A 13,959-nucleotide genomic window follows, 5' to 3' on the forward strand; every position below is an offset into this window, starting at 1 on the left:
GTTGATCACACTCCCCGCGGCAGCGTGTGCGTTGTGCCCTCGCTGTTTCATAAAAACATTTAAAAAATGGTTCATCCACTTCCAGGACTTCGGAGTGGAGGGATTGCGTCCCGCCTACTGTTGTTATAGATGGAACCCCTGACCTTCGGATTGGTGGACAGTTCACTCTACCTCCTGACCCGTAGCTGCCCCCATTATAGAGCATTCCCCTTCTTAAATACATGTAAATCAAAAACACCTTTCTACATTTTACATACACGCCATCTTCCCTCTTCAATAATTATACAAACAGCTAATTGTGGCAAACCCCCTTCAGTCACAATTTCTTCCTTAATTCAGCCAAACTGAATTCTAGACTTGCTGTGAACAGTCAAGCCAATGAGATGATTCACTTCATAATTTCTTGAAGGCACGAAATGGTATAACTGCCCAGTGTTTAGCGATAAGAATGCAAATCGGAGGTAAGAAATTAGAGACTGGTCCGAAAACATGAGCATCACCTGCTCACCTGATCATTGCATGATGCCTCACACGTACGACTGAAGTGCATGACATAGAGAAAAGCACCTTGGCTTCTGTGGTGACATTCGCAGGCTCTTATTTGTCAGCTCCTTCCAAGAAAGCGAGGGCCCTTCGTTCTTCAGAGCACAGCTGAGAATGTTCTATAACCGGTTTTTAAAGGAGCAGTGACACACAAATGGCCACTGACATCCACACGCAGTAATTATCACAATTGGGCTTTACATCTGCCCTCACACACACACACACACACACACACACACACACACACACACACACACACACACACACAGACACACACACTTCAGAGTGATAAACCACGAGCGTGAATCCCGGAGGGGAGAGAGGATGTGGCTCTCGCTCATCGGTCATCGCTCAACGCCCTTCTCATGGTGTCGAAGAATTTCGACGTCCCGGGCGCAGTCGGGACACGTGCCGAAGCGGACGTGTACATCAGCACTCGAGCTGGAGTTTCCTCTCCAAAGGAATTTGAGCCATAATACTCACATATGATGTTTACAGATATGCAACGTGTTGCAACACACCAAACTGTTCACCTGTGTATTCGGTCAGATGGAGCTTCCCACGCAATGTGTAATTCTCGTTTTACTCTGCCACTGTGTAAATCTAAAAAAATATATATATATATATAAAAAAAAAATCTATTTGCATTACAAACCATTCGCCACATCTGTGAGGTGAAGCTGCCTGTGTAGGAGGAAACGGTACAAGAGAACGACAGGTGCACTGTGGAGACGAGTCTGCAGACGAAACGGCTGCATTTGATGTGTGATGCTCGCCGGGTATCGTCAAGCTGAGCGTCACATTGTAACCGCATCAGTTTTCCCTCACTCCCTCCTCATTATGTACACCGTGCTTAGCTTATGTTATCCGGCCCAGTTAAATACAATATGAAAAGTTCATACATCAGTAAAGTAATATTCGGGAAGAAAGAAAAAAAACACCCCAACTCAATCTGGACCGCCAGTGTTTGATCGTGACACCAAAAAATGATAGTGCGCGCGCTATTTTTGGATCATATGCCGGAATATTAGAAAGGAGCCGAGCGAGAGGGAGAGTGGCGCCTTGAAATGGAGACAGGAGAACTTCTATTCTGTAATTTTTTTGGACGTGACAGTGGTGGGGGTGGGGGGGTGGGGGGAGGGGCTGCGAGAGATGAAGCTGTCAAATGCTCATTGGTCTGACTTTACTTTGCTGCCTCAGGAAACAATGCCAGTTCAAACAAGCCTTTGAGCAGTCTAGTGGGCCACTTTCTCTCTGTCTCACTACGCCACATTCAGAGAGAGACACACACACACACACACACACACACACACACGCACTTATGAGCGCACACACACACACACACACACGTCAGGCCCGCTTGCCAGTGCCATCGCCATTCAAGTACTTAGTGGTTTCTGTCAGAGGGATGATAAGAACGAGGCCGGACGAGAGGCCAAGAGAGGTTTGAGGGGTCACACTTCCCCCGCAGTTAAACTTCAGACTCATGGGCCGTCGCTGTTTGACCCCTGTGTCCGGGCTGCTGGTCGTACAAATGAATAATGTCAGAGTTCCGTGTGGCCGCCGACAGGTCCGGCGTTACGGCAGGTGCATGCATAAAAAGACGAGTGACGCTACCGCTGCACAAAAAAAAGGGAAATACGGTTGCGACGGACCCAGTCTGCAAAGTTAACAGCAACGAGACAAACAACAAGAACAGGCTCACAGATTGGAACACCCGGTAAAAATTATGAGTGTGGAATAAACAACACCTTAAGCCAAGTAACCAGAATTGCGAATGCAACTATTTCCTAATGTAAATCTTCTTCGCTGCCGCAGCTCCGGTGTTTTACTTTGGAGAGTCGGAGTACCGCGTGGACGAGAGTGATGGATACGTGGAGGTCAAAGTGTGGAGGACAGGCACCGATCTGTCCAAGACTGGCACGGTCACCGTGCGCTCCCGCAAGGCTGAGCCCGTCTCTGCCGAGGGTAAACTTATATATCCCGTTAACTAATCAGAGCAGCTCTCCGCAATGCTAACGCCGATCTCGACCTCTCGTTGTAATTTTGTTTGACCTCTCCACCCGCCCGCTGGCCCTTTTTTTTCTCTAGCCGGCGTTGACTACGTGGGCATCAGTCGCAACCTGGACTTTGCCCCGGGGGTCGGCATGCAGACGTTCAGGGTCGCCGTTCTGGATGACCTGGGACAGCCAGAGCTGGAGGGCACCGAGAGCTTCGAGCTGGTCTTGCGGATGCCGGTGCACGGCATTCTGGGAGAGCCTGGGAAGGCTACCGTCCTCATCAACGACTCCGTGTCTGACTGTGAGCGTTTTGTCATGTGCCCCCTCAGGATGAATTGCAGTAACTTTGGTGATCTTTGACATGCATTGTATCTAGCGCCATCATCGGAAAAACTAAATTTCGAATTCCCCGGTTTGCGGTTCCCATGAGCCGTGGCTTTACTTTCTGTTTAGTGCATATTGGCAAACGCAAGCATTTAAACGTCGGAAAAACTTGAGCATGTCAACATACCGATGCTAGTGTTAAGCCTCAGTATATAAAGCCTCACAGAGCCTCGGGCATTTCTGTCGATTTTTTCCATCTCCATTTTTTCTTCATGTCAAATGTGCTATATGAATAAATGCAATAAAAAAAAATGTATTTTTGCCGGCCGAAGTAACTGCAACAAGGGTTTAAATGACAACAATAGGAGAGTCTCAGTTATTATTACATTGGAAGCATGATCTCTTTAGCTTGTCATGACAACTCCCTTCCAGGCCTTTTACACGAGTCACAACATTAATTTCGCGGCGTTCAGTCAGAAATGACCTCGTCGTTAAAGCACGTGTTATTGGATTGTCCAGTTGCGTGGGAATAAGCTCAGTACAGACAGACCTCTGTCACACGTGACGACTGAACTGGCCTGTTTTGACCGACAGTGCCGAAGGTCCAGTTCCGCGAGCCGCTCTACACCGGAGAGGAGAGCGACGGTCGGATCGCGGCGACGGTGTTCCGCAGTGGCGACGTCAGACACGAATCCACTGCCCGCTGTTACACCCGTCAGGGCTCGGCGCAGGTCGCCTCTGACTTTGATGAACGGCCCAACACAGACGCATCCATCATCACATTCTTACCAGGTACTTCGGGGGGGGACACACACCGAACATTTCATCTCTTTCTCCTTCTTTTGAAAAAAAAAAAAAAAGGATCTTATCGTGAGAGATGACTCCCTTTTCATAATAGAAACAGCTCATCCAGGAATTACAGGGTTTTTTTTGCCTTGCAGATATTCAACAATGCTCAACTTCTCCCCTACTGTGCTGTCAAATTTTTTTTATTTTTTTTTTTTGCAAACTATATTTAACAGCTTCCAAAAACTCTAGAGGAACTTAGCAAATGGGGAAATAGTATATAGACGAGATGTTGTACGCTGTAAAGAGGAGAAGGAAGAAAAGGAAGAACCATTGTAGAACCCGTTGTTGTCCCTTCTTCACCCTCAAACTTTCTGACGTGTCCCGTCATCACTGTCTCGCTGTACGCTCCAGGCGAGGTGGAGAAGCTGTGTGTTCTGTCGCTGGTGGATGACACGCTGTATGAGGACGGGGAAGAGCTGCGGTTGGTCTTAGGAAGCCCCAAGAGCAACTCGCAGTTTGGCGCGTCAGTGGGAGTCCTGCATGAGGCCCTGGTGAAAATCAAGGACACCGCCGACAGTAAGTGCGACGGTAGTTTTGAGGAAAGTCTGTAATGACAGACGAGGTAATGCGTTAAACAATACACCTGAACGTGCATGTACGTGGTTTTTGACTCGCTGCAATCAAAGGTTCACATCGGACCGTGGGTGTTTCATTGTGTCTGTGTCCGTCTCTCTGCACCGCAGAGCCGGTCATCCGTTTTTCGGAAACCAAGTTCAGTGTCAGTGAACCGAAGGAAGCCGGCGCCGTGGCAACCGCGAGGATCCCTGTGGTCCGAGTGGGCGACGCGTCGAAGGTGTCAGTGGTCCGCGTTCACACCAAAGACGGGTCGGCTGTCTCGGGAGAGGACTACCATCCCGTGTCTCAAGGTGCGCCTCACACACACACACACCTCGTCCTGTGGTTATAGTATGAAGCATACACATTCATCAGATAGGCAGAAACCGCTTCAAGTGCTTGTGATATCTTCATTGTGTACATTGTCTTATTCTTATGGTTCTTGTTCTTCGTCTTCTGGTTATTGCTCTTGCTTCTGTCTTCTTGTTCTTCTTCTTGTTCTTCGTCTTGTTCTTGTTGTTGTTCTTGTGGATCTTGTTCTTCGTCTTCGTCTTCGTTTTCGTCTTGTTGTTGTTGTTGTTCCCGCTCTTATTCTTGCTCTTGGTCTTATTCTTGGTCACCTTGTTCTTTCTCCTCCTCTTACTCTTGCTCTTGTTCTTCTTGCTCTTGGCCATGTTCTCATTCGTGTTCTTCCCCGCTCCTGCTCCTGTTCTTGTTCCTGTTCTTCCTCTCCTTCTTCTTCTTCTTCTCCATCGTGTCATACATTGCAGCGGCTATTGTCCGAAGTTTTGACGTGAAGTGTGAAACAAGGCTCCCCACAGCAACGTTAAGCTAATGAAAATGGGCATAGAGATTTATTTGGGCAAGGGCCATTGATTTCTAATTTCATCCCAAATGGGGAAAGGTTATTTCTTCAATAGTCCGGTGGAGGGTCATCTCATTTTTTTCTTTTCTTTTTTAAATTGAATTTCAGTATTCTTCATGCTTTGTCAGCACGGTGAAATCTTCCTCTCGGTCCCGTTAAGCTTTAAGTGCACTGAACCTTCCTTAGCTTAATCAAGGCTTGAAATATTTATGTGAATACATTCAGTCCATTCAAATCATACCTGCCTGCCCAGAGTTCAAGTAGTGCGAATCTCCCAGTAGTTTTGAATCATTCAGCAGCGAATATCTCATTTTTGCACAGTGTTCGCTCAGCGCAGCACATTCCATGCAAAGCCCTATTACTCATGTCATAAGGAGATGGACCACCTTTGGCTCTATGTAATATGAAGTGATATATTCCTCTGAAGAAATAAAACATAAATTGGTCTAATCCGAGAAGATTCTTCTGGGTAAAACTGACTTACTTAAGTATTTTTGGGCTATATTGTGTCTATATTGTGTATATATTTAATCAGCTACATTCCAACTGCTTTTTTTTGCTGGTGTATGTGTGTGTGTGTGTGTGTCTGTGTGTGTGTGTGTGTGTGTGTGTGTGTGTCTGTGTGTGTGTGTGTCTTTGTGTGTGTGTCTGTGTGTGTGTGTGTGCGTGCGTGCGTGCGTGCGTGTCTGTCTGTGTGTGCGCAGACATTGAGTTCAAACAGGGGGATAAAGAACATGTGGTGGAGGTGGAGGTGCTGTTCGACGGTGTCAGAGAGATGAGGGAAGCCTTCACTCTCCACCTGAAGCCTGATGAAAACATGGTGGCTGAAACTCAGGTCGGCAACGTGCTCGCGCCTCACCATCACACAAACATCACACACCAAATCCAAACAGACAGTGATGGAATTTCCGCTTGATGAAATAATAAAGAGATCTTTTTTCTTTTTCTTTTTTTTTCTCTTTCCCGATCTGACTCACATTTATCCGGGTCAGCTCCACCGAGATCGGGGATCTCTTTTTTTTAACAAGGTTATCCCGGACGACAACGCCACTTTACCGGAGTTGTAGCGGAGAGAGTGATGAAAACATTTCACGATAAATAATAGATCACCTGAGAGAGAAAAGAGAAAGAAAGAAAAGAACAGGCAGCAGAAGAAAAGAGGCAAAGAGAGAGGGATGAACCACGACTGAGGGATTGTAAACACATGCGGCTCTGTGACGACTCCACTCGTCTCATTGACAGTAATTCATCGTGTCTGTATCTGTAGTTCTCATTAGCCTTGAACCTCTTTATTGTTTTGTTTTTTCTGGAACAGGTGACTAAAGTGATAGTCTACATCGAGGAGACCAACAGCATGGCCGATGTCACCTTCCCCTCCTTGCCTCAGGTGGTGTCTCTCCTCCATTACGACAACGTCGCCAGGACACCAGACAACCTCCGCCCACCGGCCGGCTACCCTGTCATCTGTGTGACAGTGAGTCAAGCCGACCAGACAATATTCAGGGAACGCAAGTGGCTTGGAAGACATCTTTGGAATTGAGTTGAATCGAATTAGATTTGCAGCGGGGGGGGGGCGGTGCAGTGGCGAGCAGCTTGTCACCTCGTGGCAGGAAAGTTCTGGGTTCGATTAAGGCCTTTTTCTGTGTGCGGAGTTCACTTGTTCTCCCTGTGCTCTCTCCGGGCCCTCCGGCCTCCTGCCACAGCCCAGAGACGTGCAGTGTAGGGTTCATTGGGCGACGTCTGAGCTGCCCCGTAGGTGTGACTGTTGTGAACGCTTGTTTGTCTGTGCGTGCCGGCACCCGCGGCGCACTGGTGACCCGCGCCAATGTCAGCTGGGGTCGGCTCCAGAGCTCCCCACGGCCCTCAAACGGAGCCAGCGGTGTAGCTGATGGATGGAATCGGATTGAATTGAATTCCTCACTGTTCAAAAACAGTAAACCAGAGCAAACACCTGGGAAACTTTAAATTTGGAGCATGTGGGGCCTTTTTTTTTCTGTCATGTGGTAGCAGGGCCTAATGGGGTCCCTTATCCTCTTGGAGGGGGGGGGGGGGGGGGGGGGGGGCACACGTTGTTAACCCCTCAGGACCTGTACTTTTCTTCAGCCAAAGTTAAAGCGTCCTTCCACAGTCGTGCCAGTCTGTCGCTAAAAGGCACATTACACAGTTTAGTAGGTCGCAGGGGCTGTGCTTGTATACACAGGAGATCACTTCCACTCTCGAATACGGGCTCAGGGAGACACTTAAATGGATTTTCCTGATGTGTTTGCTCCTCAGGTGACTGCCGTGTGTGTGTGTGTGTGTGTGTGTGTGTGTGTGTGTGTGTGTGTGTGGGTGTGGGTGTGGGTGTGTGTGTGTGTGTGTGTGTGTGTGTGGGTGTGTGTGTGTGGTCAGCTGTGTCGGAGGTTCCACAGGAAGGCAAAATTAGTGTTGAGTGCTGTACAATTAAAAAGGATATCCATAGAAACACTTAAAAGCTTATGTCTCCATCCTATGTCTCTATCTATAAAAAAATAAAGAAAGAAGCTAGTTTAAGAAGTCAAATATGAAAACACAACACTTTGGCAACACTCGCTCATTTGTATGCGGCACCTCTCTTTCCATTTGTCCTCCGGCATCTGCTCTGTCTCCCCCCGTCTCTCCACTGTCCCCCGCCCACCCGCCCTCTCCCGCTCCATTCCTTCTCCGCTCTCCAGGCTTGCGACACAAAGTACGCCGACTACGACAAGACGGGCTCTATCTGTGTCAGCGAGCACATCAACAACACCCTGAGCCGCTACCGCTGGCTCGTCAGCGCTCCGGCTGGCCCGGATGGCGTCACCAGTCCCATGAGGGAGGTGGACTTTGACACCTTCTTCACCTCCTCCAAGATGATCACACTGGACTCGGTCTACTTCCAGGCAGGCTCCAGGGTCCAGTGTGCTGCGAGGGCTGTGAACTCCAACCGGGACGAAGGTTTAGAGCTCAGCAGCCCCATTGTCACCATCAGCCAGCAGGAAGGTGAGGACGCAACAGCAGACATCTCACTCTCTGTCTGACGAATCCGGTTTTCTACAGAGGGAATGGAGCAGGGATTAGGCCCCTTGTTTCAATGATAACAAATAAGGGGGCTTTGTTCCCATTCAGCATCATGAATGTTCAGGAGTAGCACATGTGAATGAACAGTCCAGAAAAATGCCGAAAAATAAAAAATAATATGAAAAGAGAAAAACAACAACACCTACATTACGGGAAAACAAGTATTGTTTTGTAATCTTCATGAGACTTTTGATCTACTGCATTATACGTTAAATACCCACATTCAAAGTGTTACATAAGATAAGATAAGATAATCCACAACGGGGACATTTGCCATGTTACAGCAACAAAGGAGACATTAGAAATAGAAGAAACATCAGTTAAAAGAAGAAAAGAAGTAAATATACAATATAAAATTATAGAAATATATAGAGGAGAAATAATATGACAGAATATGTACAGTGTGAACAGAATATATAGTTTGTGCTTTTTTACATAGTACACAGATTAAAGAAGAGAAGTACGAGCAGAACTAATGAGTGCAATAGTATGTAGTTATTTGCATTAATGCACAAGTGGAATTAAAATTTTGTAGTTGATCGGGGTGGAGCTATAATGATCCTATACTGTGGTTTTTAATTTAATCTCTAACAATGTGTCGTATCGTAAAAAAGGATGTTCATAATTAAAAATATATATCAGTTACTGAAGCTGTCAACTAGTACAGTATTTCACCCTGTAAGAGTAAAACGTGGTATTAAAATGGAAATGCTCAAGTTAACTAATAACACTCAGCGAACCATAAGAGAATAAATACGTGGCGGCAGACGCAGAGACACAATTTTGCTTCCAATTGCCGCAAGAAACCATAATGCAGTGCTGCTGCGAGCTGCGTGCCTTGAGGAAGGGTCAGAGCTCTCGCTCGTCCGTCACGTGTGGCCGTCGCTATGTTATTACTTCTGCTCCGCTCACTCCACCTTCACATCCTGACGGCAACAAGCTCAGGCTCTCTCTCTCTCTCTCTCTCTCTCTCTCTCTCTCTCTCTCTCTCTCTCTCTCTCGCTCTCTCTCGCTCTCTCAGGGTGGTAGCAAGGTATTCTTAGAAATATGGAAATCACTACCTGACTCAGTAATGGATCAGGCAGGTTATGAGAAAAAGGAAAAAAAAAAAGTTTGCTCCGCATTATGATTTTACTTCATTTATGTATAACACTGTAAACCCACTGAAAGGGCCAATCCATCGCATGAAGTTATCAGTTGCCGACCCACGACCGGGGCCGTTCGGTTTGCCTCGTTTCCTCTGAAGTGTCCTTGTTGCTCAGCGTCTTCTCCTCCCGTCTCCAAAGGCATGTGTCAACCGCGTAAGATGGGGACCGTCGGCGCCGAGCCCTTCTCCGCCAAGCTGCGCTACACCGGCACCGGCGACCCGAGCCGCCCCAACCTCATCAAAGTGACTGTAACCATGCCTCACATCGACGGTGGGTAGGAGCTGGAGGCGGGCACGTGTGCCACGGGCGAAGTGCAATGTAGTGTGGGTAATGTTCACGTCTGGGGATCCTCGGGAGCGTGACCGCCAGAATATAGATCTTGCCGGGGTTGTATCGAACGCCACTGTAGAAACCCCGCAGCACACTTGCTACTTGACATTCCCTCCTTGATTTTGATTCAGTTTCCTTCTGCCTTTCCTCCTCCAGGTTTCCTTCCTCTTATTTCCTTTTTTCCTTTGCTCCCCTGTTCTTCCTGTTCATTTTCTCCACCCGTCCCTCTTTTCTTTCCCCCCCAAGTTTCTGAAATAATAATTCCGTGTGACTTCCACATCACCCTCTCTCTGTCTTTGCAGGCATGCTTCCGGTAATCTCCACCCGCCCTCTCATGAACTTTGACCTGACCCTCAGCCCCGACGGCACCCGGGTGGGGAACCACCGCTGCTCCAACTTGCTCGACTTCGGCGAGGCGACCACCGGCCACAGCTTCATCACCGCCCAGACGCGCAGCCCCGAGAGCACGGGGGACGCGGCGCCCTATCAGTTCAGCGGCTCCCTGCGGGGCAGCGGCACGCTGCGCTTCTACAGAAACCTCAACCTGGAGGCCTGTCTCTGGGAGTTCACCAGCTACTACCACATGTCCGAGCTGCTCACCGACTGCGGAGGCACGATAGGGACTGACGGACAGGTGTGTGTGTGTGCGCGCGCGCGTGGGGTTTTTGTTTGTTCCTGTACGCACATGTCCACAAGATGTAAATTCCAAAACAGGGTTTTGTGTGTGCATCTGCTTCGCTGTCAGCCTGTGTGTGTATGAGTCCGCCTGTGTGTGTTCAGTTTATTTACAGCCCTCTCCTCGAGAGATGGGGTGCGCAGACAGAACGGCACCATATCTGTTTGGCGTCGTCCCGTTCGGTGAATGCCTGTCGCCGTGTGTGTTTTCCAGCTCCGTATCACGCGCATGTGATTGTCAACTTGTAGTGTGCATGCGCGCATTATGTACACAGGCATGTGCACGCTCAAACAAAGCGCTGCCAGCCCGTCAGTCGCTCCTATAATCCGGGGGGGGGGGGGGCGTCGAAGTTCAGACTCAACAGGAAATCGGTGAAAACGCGAAAGAAAAAAAAGGAACGGCAATTTATCAGGAGTATTTAAGCTGGAGTACGCCCAACACCCCTGTGGAGGTCAAGGGGCACAGCTCTTTCCTCTTCCCATTTTTTCCGGTAGCTTTGCTCAGTTTTCTTTTTTGTTTTTGTTTGACAGCAGAGCTCTCGGGAGACGTCCGACACTAAATGTCGGCGTTATTGTCAGCTGTCAGTCGGATGCTAACCAACTTCCTGCAGCCCTCTCGCCGCCGTTGCAGTCGGCCGCCGTTGCGTCATCGCAGCGGATGGTGCAATTGTTGTCCACATTTTTGTTGCTGTTGTTGTGTGCTGCAGTTCTCTCCAGCTCCTCGTTGTTATTGTGCATCAGGAATCAGACCCCTGCTCCCTCGCTCGCGTCCTGCTGCTCTCTTGTGTGCCTCCGGCCTTTGATCCATGAGCTTCTGGATGCTGATCAGACTGCTGAACGCGCGCGCACGCGTGTGTGCGCGCTCGTGTGAGAGAGAGCACAAATAAGAAATGAATTTACTTGTCCCCAGTCACGTTGACAACTGCTTGCACACGCAGTCCCACGCGATGCCAGTCATCCACAAGAGCTCGGGTCTGACTTCGTTAAGGGAGATCACTGTCGCGCTGTTTTGTTTTTTTTAAGGAGTGCCAGAAAAAGAAGGGCGGGGGGGGGGAAGGGGGCCGTCACAACCTTGCACCTCCACCAGGGTGCACAAATCAGAGAGAGTGCCGGAAGAGTTGGATCATTTATTTACCTCTGAGAACAACATGAAAAAGAACACATTCAATTTAGCTGTTTTACTCTTGTATGCATGTGACGGCTGGCCTGGGAGTGCATGCGTTTCTGAAATTGAAAAGTAGAGACGGCGATGATGTTTCAAGACAAGACTGAAATGAACTGTTGTGCTTTGGAAGCTCAGGGTGAGCAGCTGCCGCGTTTATTCCTTTTCACTTCCAGTCGCTGTGAAGTGAATGATGGCGTTTCCAAACCCCAGCGCTGCGGCAGTTTGTCTCCTAGTTTACAGTCATTTAATTTCTAATTTGGATCCTGAGTCGGCAATTTCACAATTTACTCCGCCGAGACTCCGCCGATACGCCGGTGCATCGGACGGATTGGGTCATGAATTACAGGTTCTTTTGGTGGAGATTCTCTCTGTTCGCGAGTTCTATTACATCACACTCTTAATGCGGTGGTCCTCCGTGTTATGTTCTGCTAGATATGGGTTTTTTTTTATGAAATAATATCGGATGTTGCCATATATGTAATCGAGTGATGAAGAATGATCGGAGAAAGGAGAGTGATGAGGGGATTAGGAATTAAATTCTCATTTTTTTTTTTTTTGTGCAATGAAAACATCCTCTGCCAAAATGCTCTTCTTATTTCCTCTTGCCAGTTTATCTCCTGCCCAATTCTCAGTTCGCTAAATGACACCTTTCACTTGAGATGAAGTAACGCAACTTCATTCCATTTCAAAGACAAACTTGGGCTTTGTCAAACTTTTGTGGGCACATAGTGTAGTTCAACAAAAACAATAGATCACACAACGATGGTGAACAGAGACACCTTGTGGCGGATGTTTGTAAATACATCTTAAAATTTTATTTCGGCTCTAAACTGTATGAGATGTTTGTTTGTTTCTTCCAGAAAAGGTGTTGGATACATTAAGAGTTTTATTTAGCTTTGTAAATCAAAGTCAACGGGATCTGATTGAATTCCAAAGTCGTTGGTAAATTATATGTATTTTATAAGAGATTGAGCTTTAAAAAATGATCAACATGAATTATCAGGTTTTTAAATAAATACCCGGAAAACTTTAAAAGCCAACATGCAATACAAGCCCACATTCCCGCCCACCATGGCTCTTTGTGTACAACACAGGAGGACTTCTTTGAGTGGGAGTGGGATAAGTTCAGGCACCTTGTGGAGGAGAACTGTGTGTTCATCTCTTCCATCTTCTTATCATGGACGATCCACCTACAGTAGATGGATGATGAAACTGTTGTAATACAGCATAACTGACGAATTCCTGTTCATTGCTTCAACCATAATATTTAAGTAAATGAACAACATCTTGTCAATAATGAATGTTGCATTATTACGAGATGTTGCTTGTTTGCAGTCGATTTTGCCTGTTCTCTGTGTTCGTCACTCGCATCTCTTTTGAAAACTTCCCTGCAGGTGCTGAACCTGGTGCAGTCCTACGTCACCCTGCGCGTCCCTCTCTACGTGTCGTACGTGTTCCACTCGCCCGTGGGAACCGGCGGCTGGCAGCACTTTGACCTGCAGTCCGAGCTGCGTCTCACCTTTGTGTACGACACGGCCATCCTCTGGAAGGACGGCATCGGCAGCCCGCCGCAGGCCGAGCTGCAGGGTGAGTTCCCCCGCGGGCTGTTGGGAGCTTTAAAAAAAAGAAAGAAATGAACAGCCTCCCGTAGAATCCAGTGCGATCGCGTGTGTTTTTGTCCAGGGGCGCTGTATCCGACCAGCATGCGCATCAACGAGCAGGGACGTCTGGTGGTCAACTTCCGCACCAAGGCTCGTTTCAGGGGCCTGTTCGTGGAGTCTCATTCTGGAGGCGGCGTAAAAAGAGCTGGTGAGACTGACGGACTGATGAAGCCGCCTGTGTCTGTTTCCCACTAATATCACTAATATCGTGATCAGTTTAATTGGCATCGCATGTAAGAGGCTCTGCGATGGTTTGATAAACAGCAATATCATCAACTTAGATGGTTTGTGTCGCTGCTTTGCTTTTAGTTATTTTTTATTGTGTAATAAAAAAAATCCACCTTCCCGAGAGGCTGCTAGGACTGTTTCTCAGACATGGAGCGAGACTGGAGTTTGGGTGGAGTTGTATAAAATACAATCTGGTTTTATTAAAGTTTTTACAAAGCTTGTGATAATAATATTGGGAAAAAAAATAAAAAAAAATAACAAAGAAACCAAAAAGGCAAAAGCGTGTCCTCCTAAAGGGGTCCTAGAAAGAAGACCTCCAAAGAGAACCCCGATCTTCTTCTTCTGCTTCCTGCGTTTAAAACCTCCATTACTCCTTTACATTCCATCAGTATTCATGAGCATGCTTTTTATTAAACGTATTGGTTTACAAACTTAACATTGTTCTGAGACTTATGTCAAGCTCATTAGATCTCAAATATGTCTTTATTTCACAAACAATGGAAACATTGTGTAAAACTGTCAGAGGTCCTTCCTACGTGGT

At 47.6% G+C, this 13,959-nt stretch overlaps 1 protein-coding gene across 1 annotated transcript in view; it reads left to right on the forward strand.

The window, feature by feature from the left end:
* The window catches only part of frem2a (FRAS1 related extracellular matrix 2a), a 57,278-nt gene that overhangs the window by 37,358 nt on the left and 5,961 nt on the right, over positions 1-13,959 (forward strand). Inside the window, exons 7-18 of the mRNA XM_035625197.2 lie at positions 2,362-2,511; positions 2,635-2,844; positions 3,462-3,659; positions 4,068-4,232; positions 4,400-4,582; positions 5,841-5,971; positions 6,452-6,610; positions 7,830-8,133; positions 9,498-9,629; positions 9,992-10,323; positions 12,924-13,116; positions 13,213-13,338. Of these exons, the coding sequence (XP_035481090.2) occupies positions 2,362-2,511; positions 2,635-2,844; positions 3,462-3,659; positions 4,068-4,232; positions 4,400-4,582; positions 5,841-5,971; positions 6,452-6,610; positions 7,830-8,133; positions 9,498-9,629; positions 9,992-10,323; positions 12,924-13,116; positions 13,213-13,338 (2,283 nt within the window). The remainder of the gene's footprint in view (positions 1-2,361; positions 2,512-2,634; positions 2,845-3,461; positions 3,660-4,067; positions 4,233-4,399; positions 4,583-5,840; positions 5,972-6,451; positions 6,611-7,829; positions 8,134-9,497; positions 9,630-9,991; positions 10,324-12,923; positions 13,117-13,212; positions 13,339-13,959) is intronic.

Source organism: Scophthalmus maximus, chromosome 2, assembly GCF_022379125.1.
Source record: "Scophthalmus maximus strain ysfricsl-2021 chromosome 2, ASM2237912v1, whole genome shotgun sequence".
NCBI classification, from domain to species: Eukaryota; Metazoa; Chordata; class Actinopteri; order Pleuronectiformes; family Scophthalmidae; genus Scophthalmus; species Scophthalmus maximus.